The sequence below is a fragment of the Rattus norvegicus genome, chromosome 17 (assembly GCF_036323735.1).
Source record: "Rattus norvegicus strain BN/NHsdMcwi chromosome 17, GRCr8, whole genome shotgun sequence".
NCBI classification, from domain to species: Eukaryota; Metazoa; Chordata; class Mammalia; order Rodentia; family Muridae; genus Rattus; species Rattus norvegicus.
In genome coordinates this window covers 38,183,887-38,200,338 of record NC_086035.1, presented here as the reverse complement: position 1 = coordinate 38,200,338, position 16,452 = coordinate 38,183,887, and the positions used below count along the sequence as shown (strand labels likewise).

The 16,452-nt window shown below is 35.1% G+C and overlaps 1 protein-coding gene across 2 annotated transcripts; it reads left to right on the top strand.

The window, feature by feature from the left end:
* Positions 1–9,551: 9,551 nt before the first annotated feature.
* Positions 9,552–15,514, top strand: LOC134482775 (prolactin-3D1-like). Of its 2 annotated transcripts, none has more exons than XM_063276971.1 (5): positions 9,552–9,643; positions 10,808–10,962; positions 12,451–12,558; positions 14,366–14,545; positions 15,185–15,514. In XM_063276971.1, the coding sequence occupies exons 1-5, from the start codon at positions 9,613–9,615 to the stop codon at positions 15,398–15,400; spliced, it is 690 nt and encodes a 229-aa protein (XP_063133041.1). In that variant the 5' UTR covers positions 9,552–9,612; the 3' UTR covers positions 15,401–15,514. The 2 variants fall into 2 exon arrangements, with proteins under 2 accessions (XP_063133041.1, XP_063133040.1); XM_063276970.1 differs by having other exon boundaries at positions 10,805–10,962.
* The last annotated feature ends 938 nt before the right edge of the window (positions 15,515–16,452 follow it).

The following is a 16,452-nucleotide window of genomic DNA, read 5'->3' as shown; positions in this document are numbered from 1 at the left end:
ATGGGACAATTCATTGCAATGTTTTTGATCAGAATAATAGCGTCAAATTCTCCCTTAAGTCTATAAAATAAGAAAGTAAAAGACTTTGGCTTGGTCTTGAAACAGACATTAATTTTATCCTGTGGAGCATGCCTCAAATCCTACTATTCTTACCACAGTTGTTATAGGATGGCATGCCAGTCAATATAGTAGATCACAGAGTAGATGAAACCTTGGTGATAATGTTGGTAGCATTTTCTCTTCTCATGTCATGAATCATGCCTTTATTATAGTATGAATTCTTTCCAGTAAGAATCAATGTTCCAAGTCACTCACTGTTTGTTTGATTTACCCATATCATATAACTTAAGTACATGTTATCAGCAAGATTTTCCATGGAATCATGTGGTCGGAGAAGGTTCCAGTTAGCTGAGCTTGCCTTGAAGTTATCTCCCTAAAGACTTTACTGCATATTCCTTCTGCCATGACGAGTCTTTCAGGATGTGATCAATTTCTTCATATCCTGAAGCTGTGAAAGGTTGTTCTCAGCAGGATGGAATTTTTCACATCCTCTTGGGACATTTTCTTTCACATCCCTTTTAGTGTTCGTTTTGCCTAAAACACTTCCTCCCAAGATGGAAGACCTTAATTTTAGTGGAAATGACAGAACAACAGGATTGACTTCGTAGAAATCCACGTAAGGTGTCCACATGATGTGATGCCCCATAATGATGACAAAAGAAAGAAGTAGACAATGTGGTAAAAATCATTTTGAAACACGAATACCACTAAACATGAAGTAGAATCCAGACAATATATTTACCATGAAAATTTGATATTTAGTGTCACATAAAAGTAATTAAGCAAACTACTCAACCAAATTATAAAATGAACATTATTTACAAATCATCAAAAGTATGTATCAAGTTCCTGACATAGTTTTTTTTTAAAAAAACCTTTTCATATCATTCATTAATCACAGCATTCTTTGCATATAAAACTAGCATGGGTGGGTGGATTGTTCTGTCTGTGACGTCTTTACCTTATAAACACAAGGACCAAAGTTTTGTCCTCAGAAATAAAGATACCTGGCACGGTAACATGCATTTGAACCCTAGCATTGGGGAAAATCAAACACAAAGATCACCAGATGTGTGTTCCTTTAGATTATCCTAATTAGTGATTGCAGTTCTACAAAATACTGTTTGTAAAGAAGTCAGCAGTACTTCTGACAGGGAGAACAAAACTATTCTCTGGCATGTATAGCAGCATAGACATATCCATAAATACATATCCACAAAGATATAGAAACACCTGAGACTACCTCAAACTCATATGACCTACTTTCATTTTTAAAAACCTTTTAGTAAAATATGCATTGATGGAATAGTTGGAGCCTCAGCCTTACATCGGAGTAGAAAATTGACCACGTTAAACAAACTCCCTGAAAATAACCACACGAACACTTAGTTATGATTATTTTTGATGGCGGCTTCATGTGCTGGTGTGTCTTTAAACCAACAATATTAGTTTCTATGATTTTATCAGATATCAAATCTTAAAGGAAAAAAACAAACTTAATTTGGTTCTTTACCTTCTGACTGTAAAGTGTACATTTCTCCTTCCACCCATGCCCGGGGGGACCCTACATTTCTTAAACTATGTAGGAAATAGTTTAGAGGTTAGATCAGATCTATGTATGACTGTGATGCTAAGAATCTGTCTTTATCTTGAGGGTTATGAGCTGTAACCGCATACTGTCCCTGATGTCTACTGCAGATAACATTTTTGAGGATTTTAAGAAATTCAAATGCCATCGATTTATAGAGTTGTACTTTGGGTAGACGGTATAGAAATTCACCTTTTACTGGAAATTGCTGCTAAGTCAAACTGTACATAATTGATGGATACATTATAATGTGTCAGTGAAGAAATACTGACAGTTTGATAGCCAGAGTAGGGCATGACCATTTAGGTGAGAATGGTATACTCAAAAATAAAACCAAGCCATAGGATGATGGTTACCATAACAGAGGTTTTCGATGATCCCACTATTTAAACAATCAAGAGGGGTTGGGAAAAAATAAGTACACTTCAGTCCTTCCACGAACTGTATCATTGGGGTTCCCATGCTTAGTCCGATGGTTGGCTCCAAGCACACTCATCTGTATTGGCCAGGCTCTGCCAGAGCCTCTCTGGGGTCTGCTCTACCAGGCTTCTTTCAACAAGCACTTCTTGGCATTGGCCATAATGTCTAGACTTGGTGTCTGCAGATGGAAGGATCCATAGGTGGGGTGGTTTTACTTTCAGTCTCTGCTCTACTCTTTGTCCCTGCATTTCCTTTAGAGACGAACAATTCTGGGTTAAAGATTTTGAGATGGGTGGGTGGCCCCATCCCTCAACAGGGAGCCATACCCATCCACTGTATTTGATCTCTACAGGTTCTTTCTCCCCCTTTGGGGGTATTTTGGCTAATGTTAACCTGTTGGGACCTGGAAACCTCTTGTTTCCAAGGCATCTGGGACTTTCTATTGGCTAGGAAGAACAACAGTATCAACTAAGTGCTCTGAGCTCAGAGCTCCGAGGGACTAAACCACCAACCAAAGAGTACAAATATGGGTATATACGGACACTCTAGCTACATACTAGAGAGAGAATAGTGGGAGGGGAGACCCTGCATTCTGTGGAGGCTTGGTGCCCCGTCATAGGGATGTGCTAGGAGGATGCTATAAGAGGATGCTAGGAGGGTGAGGCGGGACTGGGTGGGTGGGTGAGCACCTTTATAGAGGTAGGGGGAGAGGAGATGGAATAGGAGGGCTACGGAGAATAAACTGGGAAAGAAGAAAACATTTAAAATGTAAATAAATAAAATAACCAATAAAACAGAAAAGATATTGGTATTTTAAGACAGCATTGCATCCACAGGCCATTTTCAATACCATTAATATTTTAAAATACTAATTTTTCACTGCATGAATAGAAATCGTCTTTTTGTTTATTGTGTCTTCGATTTTGATGTTGTTGTGAACTGTATCCAGTTTGGTTGTCTATTTAATGGTGGCCTACACAAATGAATTTGGAAAAGTTTTCTCCTTTAACTTTTGACATAATTTATAAAGAATTAATATAAATCCCTGTTCAAGTATTGGTTAGATTTCACTAGCAAAGTTGACAGATCCAGAATTTTGCTTTGATGGGAAACATTTTATTATGTCAACCTTATTCTTTCTTTTAATTTGTTCATGATTTCTCTTTCTTTTTTTGAAATACAAATATCCCTAACAAATTAAGGATTCTAGTATTTCTGATGAGTAAGCAACTTATACAGGACAAATAAGAATGAAACTGATCACTAATTCTCCTTTGATTGTATTCACTGAGACACTCTGAAGGATGCTTCTATGATCCTCTCATTTGTTCTCAGTTGGAACGTACTGGAATGCAACCAGAAAATGTATATTTTCTTTTTTCTTTTTTTTTTGGCCAAAGAAGATTAATGTATTGTTATGGGAATTACAGTAGTAAAGTTGTTATAGTGTATTATTAACAGCCTAAAATAGAGAAAGCAGATAATCCAGAAATCTCACTACTAAATATGCAAAGTCAATTAAATTAAATCAATATGAAAGAAGGTATGTTTCCAAAAATCCCCACAAACAACAACAATGACAACAACAAAACATATGTATCTGGAAGCAAATGACACAATATTGGTTTGAGGTCAAGCATGTACTAAGGCATCAAAGTATACTGTGGTAATATCCCTCTTATATTAAGAATGTGAAAGAGAACGAGTCATGTAGATTCATGATTATATAATACAAGGGTTGCTTCAGCACGAAGTATAGGCAAACAAGTTATTGTAAGGAATTGGAGACGTCAAGACAGAAATCTAAAATTCATTTTTGGACAATCTAAATAAAAATGCTTTCGTCAATATACAAACAATAGTCACAAGCTCCCTGTAGTACATGAGCTCAACGGCAGAATGAGTGCAGTTGAACGAAGCAGGATGTAGCACTACTTGACCACATAGTGTACCTAAGTATCTCCTCAAATGCGTCCATCTATTGATTGGAACAATGCAACATACCAAGATGAAAAAGACAAGGTTCAGGCAGAATGATGCTATATTAAGTAGAACTAGAGTACTTTCTCCTATCCATTCTTACATAAACAACTTTCTCTTTAATAGTTGATAAACCTTGATATTTTTTCATATTCCAGCACACCTTGTTAAAATTTTATTTGTAATTTTACAGATTCTTATCTCAAAGTTGCTCACCATTTGCAATTGCTCAATATAATAGAACTATGCTTTAAATGGTTCACTCGTCTAATAAATTGTTTTGAAAATCAATAGATAGTAGTAAAAGTAAAAAGTATAATTTAATAAGGAGCTTGTCAGACATAGAAAAAAAAGTCCTATATCTATAAGTTAATTGATACTCAGTGTCCACAGACAGTTTATTTTCCAGAAATATTTCCTAGGAAGCACATGACACCAAAATTTACACATTTTGTTTCCACTGTTATAGATTACATAACAGAATAAAATAGACCAATTGCCAAATAAATTAAATATTTTGGTCAAGTAACATGAAAGATTTGGGCTACTAATATTACCTAATCTACTAGAACATGCAATGAGTTTCATGATTCCACAAGTCACTGTGTAGAATATTTCAGGGTAATTCCCAAATATTTAAAAATTCAATGGCAAGGTAAAGCCAACAGCAAGCCAGGCAAAGTGTGGCAAGAGGCAAACTCATCGTTCAGCAGGTACTATTATGAGTGACAATTAACTCATTTTTTTTTAAGTTCCAAATCACATAATAGAATCTATGCATTACAAAGAATCTATTGTAATACAGTGAAAATATGGTACCTAAAATTGACACAATCTACAAGTAAAAGTGGACTTTTGGTAAATGTGCTTTAAGGATGTTATGTGCTTGTGAGAGTTGCCTCCTAAGCATTGTGTTTAGACTTGTTCACTGCTCTAACTTTGACCTCATCTAGTGAGAGAAACATTATTTTATTAGATATATTTCTTGATTTACATTTCAAATGTTATTCCCTTTCGCGGTTTCCTGTCTATAAGACCCCATGCCCTCTGCCTCCCCATATGCGTGTCCCCCACCACATAGCCCATATTCCCTGGCCCAGGGGGTCCAATCTTGGCAGGACTAAGGACTTACCCTCCCATAGGTGCCCCAACAAGGCTATTCTCTGCTACATATGCAGTTGGAGCACTGAAGCTCTGGTTGGTTGGCATTGTTGTTCTCATGGGGTTGCAAGCCCCCTCCGCTCTTTCAATCCTTCCTCTATTTCCCCCAAACTGGGTTCTGTGCTCAGTTCAGTGGTTTGCTTCTAGCATTCACCTATGTATTTGACATGTTCTGGATGTGTCTCTCAGGAGAGATCTGTATCCAGTCCTTTTTCGCATGCACTTTTTAGTTGCATCAATCTTATCTACTTTTGGTGGCTGTATATACATTGGACACATGTAGGTCAGGCTCTGAATGGTGATTCTTACAGTCACTGCTCTAAACTATGCCTCCATATCCCCTCCTATGGATATTTTGTTCCACTTTTAAGAAGGAGTGGGAGCATCCACATTTTGGTCATCTTCATTGTTAAGCTTCCTGTGGTCTAAGGTTTGCATCTTGGGTAATTCAAGTGTTTGCAGAAATATTCACTTTTCAATGAGTGCATGCCAAGAGTGTTTTTATGTGATTGGGTTACCTCACTCAGGATGATATTTTCTAGTTCCATCCATTTGTCTATGATTTCATGAAGTCATTGTTTTTGATAGCTGTGTAGTACTCCATTGTATTTTTTTGAATCCATTCCTCTGTTGAAGGGCGTCTGGGTTCTGTCCAGCTTCTGGCTATTATAAATACCGCTGCTATGAACATAGTGGAGCATGTGTCTTTGTTTTATGTTGGAGCATCTTTGGTTATATGCCCAGGAGAGGTGTAGCTGGGTCCTCAGGTATTACTATGTCCAATTTTCTGAGGAACCTCCAGACTGATTTCCGGAATAGTTGAACCAGTCTGCAATCCCACCAACAATGGAGGAGTGTTCCTCTTTCTCCACATCCTTGCCAGCATCTGCTGTCACTGGAGTTTTTGATCTTAGCCATTCTGACTGGTGTCAGGTAGAATCTCAGGGTTATTTTAATTGCATTACCTTGATGACTAAAGATGTTGAACATTTCTTTAGGTGATTCTCAGCCATTTGATATTCCTAAGCTGAGAATGTTTTGTTTAGCTTTGTACCCCATTTTTAATAGGATTAGTTGGCTCGCTGGAGTCTAACTTCTTGAGTTCTTTGTATATTTTGGGTATTAGCCCTCTATCAGTTGTAGCATTGGTAAAGTTCTTTTCCCAATCTGTTGGTTGCCATTTTGTCCTAAAAACAGTGCCCTTTGCCTTACAGAAGCTTTGTAGTTTCATGAGGTCCCATTTGTCGATTCTTGATCTTAGAACATAAGCCATTGGTGTTCTGCTCAGGAAATTTTCTCCAGTGCCAATCTGTTCGAGACACTTCTCCACTTTTTTTTTTCTTTTTGCTATTAGTTTGAGTGTACCTGGTTTGATGCGGAGGTTCTTGATCCACTTTGTCTTAAGATTTGCACAAGGTGATAAGCATGGATCGATCTGCATTCTTCCACATGTTGACCTCCATTTGAACCAACACCATTTGCTGAAAATACTATTTTTCTTTCATTGGATGGTTTTAGCTCCTTTGTCAAAGATCAAGTGACCATAGGTGTGCGGGTTCATTTCTGGGTCTTCAATTCTGTTTCACTTATCTATTTGCCTTTCTCTGTACCAATGCCATACAGTTTTTCTGACTATTGTTCTGTAATACTCCTTGAGTTCAGAGATGGTGACTCCCTCAGATGTTTGTTTATTGTTGAGTATAGTTTTAGTTATCCTGGGTTTTGTTATTCCAAATTAATTTGCAAATTGCTCTTTCTCTCTCTATAAAAATTGAGTAGGAATTTTGATGGGAATTGCATTGAATCTGTAGATTGCTTTTGACAAAATGGCCAATTTTACTATATAAATCCCATCAATCCATGAACATGGGAGATCCTTCCATCTTCTCAGATCTTCAATTTCTTTTTTCAGAGACTTGAAGTTCTTGTTCTTGACAGATCTTTCACTTGTTTGGTTAAAGTCACACCAAGATATTTTATACTATTTGGGACTATTGTGATTGGTGTCATTTCCCTAATTTCTTTCTCTGCCTATTTATCGTTTGACTAGAGAAAGTCTATTAATATGTTTGAGTTAATTTTATACTCAGACACTTTGCTGAAGTTGTTTTTCAGGTTAAGTAGTTCTCTGATTGAAGTTTTGGGGTCACTTAAGTACACTATACTATCATCTGCATAGTGATATTTTGACTTCTTCCCTTCCAATTTGTATCCCTTTTACCTCCTTTCATTGTCTGATTGCTCTGGCTAGGCTTTAGATTACTATACTGAATAAGAAGGGAGAGAGTGGGCAGCATTGTCTGGTCCCTGATTTTAGTGGGATTGCTTCAAGTTTCTCTCCATTTAGTTTAATATTAGGTACTGGTTTGCCATACATTGCTTTTCCTATGTTCATGTATGAGCCTTGAATTCCTGTTCTTCCTAGGACTTTTATCATGCTGAATTTTGTCAAATGCTTTCTTAGCCTCTAATTAAATGATCATGTGGTTCTTATTTTTGAGTTTGGTTACATAGTGGATTACTTTGATGGTTTTCCATATATTAAACCATCCCTGCCTGGGATGAAGCCTCCTTGATCATCATGGTTGATCGTTTTGATGAGTTCTTCGATTCAGTTTGCAAGAATTTTATTGAGTAGTTTTGTGTCAATATTCATAAGGGAAATTGGTCTGAACTTCTCTTTCTTTGTTGGGTCTTTGTGTGATTTTAGTATAAGAGTAATTGTGGTTTAATAGAAGGAATTTGGTAGTGCTCTGTCTGTTTCAATTTTGTGGAATAGTTTGGACAGTATTGGTATGAGGTCTTCTATTAAGGTCTGATAGAATTCTGCACTAAACCCATCTGGTCCTAGGCTCTTTTTTGTTGGGAGACTGTTAATAAATGCTTCTATTTCTTTAGGAGTTACGGATTTGTTTAGATGTTTTATTTGTTCTTGATTTAAGTTCCATACCTGTATCTATCTAGAAAATTGTCCAATTCTTCCATTTTTTTGAATATAGGCTTCTGTAGTGTGATCTGATGATTTTTTTTAATTTCCTCAGATTCTGTCTTTTTTTTTTTTTTTTTGGTTCTTTTTTTTTTTTTGGAGCTGGGGACCGAACCCAGTGCCTTTTGCTCCCTAGGCAAGCGCTCTACCACTGAGCTAAATCCCCAACCCCTCAGATTCTGTTTTTATGTCTCCCTTTTCATTTCTGATTTTGTTAATTTGGATACACTATCTGTGACCGCTGTTTATTCTGGCTAAGTGTTTATCTATCTTGTTGATTTTCTCAAAGAACCAGTTCCTGGTTTTGTTGATTCTTTGTATAGTCCTTTTCTTTTCTACTTGGTTGATTTTAGCCCTGAGTTTGATTATTTCCTGCCTTCTACTCCTCTTGGGTTTATTTACTTCTTTTTGCTCTAGAGTTTTAGGTGTGCTGTCAAGCTGCTGACAGATGCTTTCTCCTGTTTCTTTTTGCAGGCACTCAGAGCTATGAGTTTTCCTCCTAGTACCACTTTCGTTGTGTCCCATAAGTTTGGGCATGTTGTATGTTCACTTTCATTAAATTCTAAGATGTCTTTGATTTCATTCTTTAATTCTTCCTTGACCAATTTGTCACTGAGTAGAACCTTGTTCAACTTCCATGTATATGTTATTGTTGTTATTGAAGACCAGCCTTAGTCTGTGGTGATCTGATAGGGTGCATGGGGTTATTTCTATCTTCCTGTGTCTGTTCAGGCCTGTTTTGTGACTGATTATATGATCAGTTTTGGAGAAGTTACCATGAGGTGCTGGCAAGAAAGTATATCCCTTTGCTTTAGGATGGCATGTCTATAAATATCTGTTAATTACATTTTGTTCACAACTTCTGTTAGTTTCTCTATGTCTCAGTTTAATTTCTGGAGAGAAATATTTTACAGTGTTTGTGGTTATTGGAAGAAATAAAACAGTCTAGAAAAATTGACTGTTGTAGATATAGAGGGAACAAACGTTCATATAATTATTGAAAGCATTCCTTATATCCAGAAATACTAAGTAATTTTCCAGAAGACACGACAGACATAAGATCTTGAACTAAGGTATAGTATAGGGGAAAGGTCCTGCTGACCTGAAAATGAGTAATCAATCATTCCAGATGATCTTAGTGATTTGGAGAATGGTTTGAACTCTCCAGATCATATGGGGGAAATGCAGTGTGACACATATTGAGGTAAAACTGTGCTAAATGTAAAGACGGTGTTAATATCCCTGAGGGAAGTTTGTTGCTGATCAATAGACATTGATTCAGTCTGGCCCCAAGCTCTGATTATGCTTGGGTACGGTCTGGTAGTATATATAGGAGGCAGAAAGTTGAATGAAGACATAGCTTAGGTGAAGCAGATTTCCTGGCTGGGAGCCTACACTGTCCTGGATCTGCTCAGAAATGCAGCTGACTTTGACTCTTTCGGGCTCTGGTAAGTTGACATTCATCCATGTACCTCTTAGTAAACATTAATAGTGCATACATGTTCATGATGTGTTGGAGTGTATATTTACTTTTGAATGTGATGTGCTTGTCAAAGTGCCTCCAAAATATTTCAGTTTTGACCTGTTGATATCAGTAACTATTGCCTCGTCTTTGAAAGAAACATTTTACCATGTTTCTGGTTAAGGGAGGAGATTTGAGTTTAGTAAAATAGTCTTGAACTTCAAATATGTACAAATAATGACTTATGTTCTTGAGCTCATGTTTAATCAAAGCTCCATGTGTTTACATCTACTCTGCATCTTTGGAGAACTGATATTTGATCCTCTTCCATAGAAGAGGTAACAGAGAGATGAAAGGACTTTCTATATTCTACTTGCTCAATTACTTGTGAGAGCAGTGACTTTCAAGTGGGATTTCTCCTTGTGTTGTAGATGCAAGAAAATTCTCAGTTATTATACATTGTCTTCATTAACAGGAGAACAAAAGGGGATAATGTTCCTGGTACCTGTGGAGCACCAGCAATTGACACCTTCCACTATGAAGCACGCTTCCAGAACAACAAAATTTATAACTTAATTTGCGTTATTGAAAGTAATAGGGCTTATTGATAATTAAAATATTAAATGACCTAAAAGACTAAATACTCCAATTACTTCAATTTCAGAAACAGGAAGTTATTATCCACTTGTGTACCAAACAAAATATTTTCTCTATCTGAATCAATCTGAATTAACCATTAACTATCAAATTCCCAAAGTCTTAAGTAATTTTATATATAAGGAAAGTGAATTAATTGCAATAATAATGTATTTAATAAAATGAAAAACAAACATAAATCTCAAGAACATCAACTATGTTCACATAATGACTTGAGATTTCTATTTCAATGATTAGTCAAAATTCTATGTGCTTAAAACTACTTGAAAAATTATGTTTGAGCAAATTCAAACTCTGAGAGGTCTCCTCCATTTCCAGTTCTGTAATGGAGAAATGTCATTAATTTTTGTATTTTCCAAGTTATGAAAATAAATAACCTATTAAACAATAGCAAATCAAACCACATGGCCGATAGCCCTCAGAAAAGACAACATTTTTTTATTGTTGTAACTTCATATGCATAGATCATTTCAGTTTGTTTCTCTGACAGCAGGTATGCAACTGTTGCTGCTGGTGTCAAGCTTGCTCCTTTGGGAAAACGTGGCCTCCAAACCAACTGCCATTGTGTCCACTGATGACCTATATCATCGTTTGGTTGAACAGTCTCATAATACATTTATCATGGCTGCAGATGTATACCGTGAATTTGTAAGTAATGCCCTTGCTTCTGGATTCTTATCTTAAAGGTCTTTCAAATAGCCAAACACTAATAAAATTGGAATGTATCATGTACACAATTACAAACTTTTCACCATTATAGGTAATAGAAAGAATCATATACCAAAAGTAGAATGGGCAGAATGTGAAGTTTCATTCAATTCTCAAAAAAATATTACAAAGCATTAAATGATATTGTAAAGTTTTCTATAATAACTTTAAAAATAACAGCTTGTTTTGATCTTTGTCACAGAAACTTTGATTTCCTGGTAATCTATTCTTGGGTTCTGTCTTTATGTTCATTCCTTACATATTGATCTGGAGATAGTTAGTGAAGGAGAATTGCATTGAAGTTACTTATGTCGAAAGAATAAATTAAAAAAAATCAAAACCATGAGGTACTTAAATAAAAAGAATAAAGAAAAGGGAAACCATGCAAATAGTGAAAAACAAAGATAAAATACAATAACTCTCTTTTAAAATTCACAGATTCTAAGAATTATGGTTTTTCATTTTCAGGAAAGAGCCTTAGTGCAACTGAAGAGCTAATTTAGACCAAAAATACATTACCTCTTCCTTGGGGATATAAATCATTGGTTCAGAATCTTGACAGTGAGGAAACAATAGACACATTTCCATTGAAAACTGAGTATATGTACTATATATACATCCTTACATTCATAGGATATTCCCATTTTTAGTTTCCTTCACTAGTGTTTTTTAAACCTCTTTAATCTTCTCTTCTAATTTTTCAGCAGTATAACATTTCTAAGAACTCTTTAATTTTTGTAAATTGTCTGAAACTTAAAATTAAGTAATTTTGTATTTTCCTAATTAATACCTTATACAAGTACATTTTTCATATTATTAATATAAATATTTTATATTGATATCAATATATTTTTGTGAATTCTTAGTTTAATCACAGCTGTATATTTCCTTAAAATATGCCTGGAATTTAATGGTTAATTTGTTGACTGTATCAACAATAATGAATTGCATATTTATCACAAACATTGTGTGAACACCACTGGTAATATTTAATATCAAAGTTATAGAGGCACAATCCCTGCTTTGAAAAGCACATCATCTTTCTATGAATAAAAATGAGATATTTAGGGAACTGGAAAATAATATTAATTTTATAACATTTAGCCAAAGTCCAAGGAAATCTGATACTTAAAGATGTAGTAATTAGGAGTTTGGAGATACTTTGTTTCTTTCTTTACAAATCATAACATTAGAAAGGACAATGTAAAAGAACATTAAGGGGGAAGTGATTGGGAGGACAGTAGCTTAGTTTTCATATGTATGAGAAAGGAAAGGTAGGCAGATTATGTTTCCAGCAATCCATTGTGTCAAGTAATGCATAGTTCTAAAATATTAAAAATATGTTGTTTATCAAATGAACTTATGATCATGTATGTTCCCATTAAATTGTGAAACCTCAAATGAATCAAAACGTTTAATTTCTTTCAGGATATAAATTTTGCCAAGAGAAGTTGGATGAAAGACAGGATACTTCCCCTGTGTCACACTGCTTCCATCCATACTCCAGAGAATCTAGAGGAAGTCCATGAAATGAAAGTAGGTTTCTTCCTTGTTTTGTTTTGCCAAACAAATAATGTTCCATATGTGCTAGTTTTGCTAGTTTTGCTATATATGATTATTAAGGCCATGAGAAATGTGATAATCTCAGCATTAATAGATGAAAGTGTCAGAAAATAATGGCATCATATAGTTGATAACTTTAGCACTAAGTCAGATCACTGCCAATTCACATTTTCCCTAGTTCTAACTGTCCAGCAAACTGTCTCTTTGTCCCCTTGGAAGCCCTTCTCTCAACTGGACACTCATTCTTAAATATATTTATATACATAAAAGAGCAAATACAAACCAAGTTGTATATGTGGGTATGACACCAAAAAATCTTCTGCCTTCCAGCAGCAGAAATACTTTCTTACTAAGTTTCTAAAGTCTGTGGGACTACTTCTGTTCATTTATTATTTGTATAGTCTTCCCTGACTGGTCTGTCTTCATATATTTCTTAACTGAAAATCAGCTTTCTAAGAGACTCCTCTATACACGATCTCAGGATGACTTCCATTTTGATGGGATCTTGATAACTCTGAACATCTACTGTATATGGGCTAGGATCTCTTCCCTTTGACTACCTGTCATAAACATCAGAGTTTGGTTTACATAGAACTAAAATGCAAATTTGCTTCCTACACATAATCTATTCTCTAGTCATATGTGTATTACTAATACAAGTATAATAATACATATATAGTACATATATAATATACTCTGTGAAATAATTTACTACATAAAGAAAAATAGAAATAGAAATGGAAGAAAACATTTGTACAAACTGAATTTTCTAGACAATACACATAGCATTCTGTTGGCATGGAAATATTCAATGATGATAAACAATAGCTTATTGTTTTGAGGACACTATAAAATTTTTTCATTTGCATGTCAAGAAAGAATTTATCTTAAATTTCTTTCAGGTCATGCATACATTCTTCATCATTATTGTCTAATTTTCCTAGCATCATGTTGACCAGTACTGGCCTGTTTGTTTCATTCCTAAACATAAACATTTTTTGAAATTCTGATTGCACTTCTCTATGGTCTTTGTTTTCATAATCTCTAGGATTCCTCATAGCAAATAAAAATATTTTATTTTGAATTACCCTGGAACTGCACTAACAACTATTAGTCAAAATTTCATTCTGATTTCTACTGATGCCTTGAATTAAAGTAATGTTCTGTAATAGTTTTTCTACTGCACATGTCAATACATAAAAAACTTCCCTAGAACCAATGGATGTGAATCACGCAGATACCTGAAAAATAAAATTTGGAAAACAATTAATTTCAGTGAACATATTTTAATATTCTACATAAAAGTTACAAGAATATGAGAAATCAATTTGTGTAACTAGTGTAGAAATTATTTGAGCCATTAGTTTCTGTCGGTGTTGACATCGTAAACTGAAAAGTTATGAGAAAATTATGAGAGTCCTGTTTTTAGACACCTATCAAGCCCTATAGAACTGTTTTACTCACAGATAAGCAAGAAATCAAAGAGAATAGATTTAACTAGGCCACATGGTAAAATGCATAGAAACTCCAATATCATCATTTTGAAAGAAATATTAAGACCTACTTAGGTTTATTTAGCAAAGTGGAATTCCAAAGCTGAAAATATACCTTTATACAACATTTATTTAGAATGAAAATATTTGTATAATATGAAACCTTTAACATATATTATTAATAAAAATATACTGCGGTTTGCTTCTTTTGTGAAGAAACCATAGGCAGCTAACTATTCAGCTCTATGTCACTTAGCTTAATGTGGTGTCCAATAATATTTTCTTAGACCGAAGACTTCCTGAACTCAATCATCAATGTTTCAGTTTCCTGGAAAGAACCTCTGAAACACTTGGTGTCTGCAGTGACTGCTCTTCCGGGAGCTTCTGTTAGTATGGGGAAAAAAGCTGTTGATATGAAGGACAAAAATCTTATAATTCTGGAGGGACTTCAGACCTTATACAACAGGGTAAGCTGTTGTTTTGAATGCCTTTGTTCATGCTATATATGCAATTGGTAAATTGAGTAATGCAAAAGAATTTTGAAATACTCACATCAAAGGATAATTACTAAGAAGTTCACAGAACATTGTTTACCATAGAAAATTGTTGTGCCTCAGAGTAATTTGGACTGTAATTTTCCTGGATAGTTTGGGCACTCAGAAGATCGTATGACAATCATTTCCTGTATTGATTGTACCTTGTAGAAAGATTCAATAAAGTATACAAAATATGGATATATCTGAAAAGAAGAAAAGCATCAGGACGCTCTACCTGAGTAAATATGGTATAAAGAACACATCAAGGGAAATACTGAGTGCATATAAAACTACTCAAAGGGAAAGGATTGGTGTAGCCTTCTCACTACATTTTATAATATATATATGTATATATATGTATATATGACTGTCTATTGTAGAAATTATTTTAGCTATTAGCTTCTGACAGTGTTGGATTCTATGTTATGAGAGTCATATTATATTTCTGGACACCTACTAAGCTCTATAGAATTCATCATTGAGAGAGAGAGAGAGAGAGAGAGAGAGAGAGAGAGAGAGAGAGAGAGAGAACAGGATAATGTCAATAATACCTTTCCACTTGATGTTTAGACTCAGGCTAAAGTTGAAGAAAATTTTGAAAATTTTGACTTCCCTGCCTGGTCTGGACTCAAAGACTTGGAGTCATCTGATGAAGACACTCATCTTTTTGCCATTTATAACCTGTGCCGCTGCTTTAAAAGGGACATCCATAAGATTGACACTTATCTCAAAGTCTTGAGGTGCCGAGTTGTCTTTAAGAATGAGTGTGGAGTGTCCACCTTTTGAAGTCTTGCACCCAATGTTGAACCAGACTTTTGTAATGCTTTTTCGCCTCTCGGTGTATTCAGAGCTGTAATGGAATTCTTTTCATAAAATAAAATGTAATTATTTAGAAATACCAGACTCAGTGTGAAAATTGAAGAAAGTCTCTTCTTTCCCTTTAGTATCATATGGATCCACACTTTGGTAATATGCATGTAACATTCTGAAGTTTGAAAATCACATATGCTTATGTTAGGTCACAGTGAATGAAGGTAGACAATTTAATGAACCCAAAGCCTGAGAATGTTGCTATTCATCAGCTGTATTGTATCAAGGAGATAGATATATCTGAAGTAGTTTATTTTGTGAGCTTGTTTTTAGTCTAATAACAAACAAGTTCAATAGAATTGAACTATCCATAAGTACAATTAATTTAAACATTCCAAAATATAGTGTAGAAGAAGTATGCACCATATATGTATTTCTCCAGTCCATCTGCCACCTTGATCATCCTTAAGAACATCTTCAAAGAATACATGTTTCAATTTATGTGGTTCTGACAACATTTCTTTGACACTCTCTCTGCATCCTCCAGATTTTAAGGTTGCATAATAGTGAAGGCCAAAGCCTATATTATTCATGTTTCTGCACTATCTCCTTTCTGCTTATTGATGCCCGTGAAATTCTAGAAAACAAGGATGAGTTAAAAAAAAGTGATACATTAAATTTGACACTTAAAGAGTTTTAGTGACTAGCTTGCAAGGAAAAGGGGGTGCTTCTATTCTGGGCACCCTAGTGTCCTCAAGCCCTAATGTGAGAAAACATCAAGGCATAGTGTATTTGGTAGGATACAAGTTATTTATAGATTCTGTTCTCTCTGCCATAACTCGGCCATTTGTTACATCCTTTTCATTTTCTCTCAATAGACCTCTCACTCTAAGTGCTTATTCCTAAAAAAAGTAGCTCAAAACATACCCTCTATGAAATAACATGATTTTCACATTCATTAGGTTAACTCCAGCAGGGAACTGGGAACATGAGAGCATCACTGTGGGCACCCATCTGGTGTGTCTACC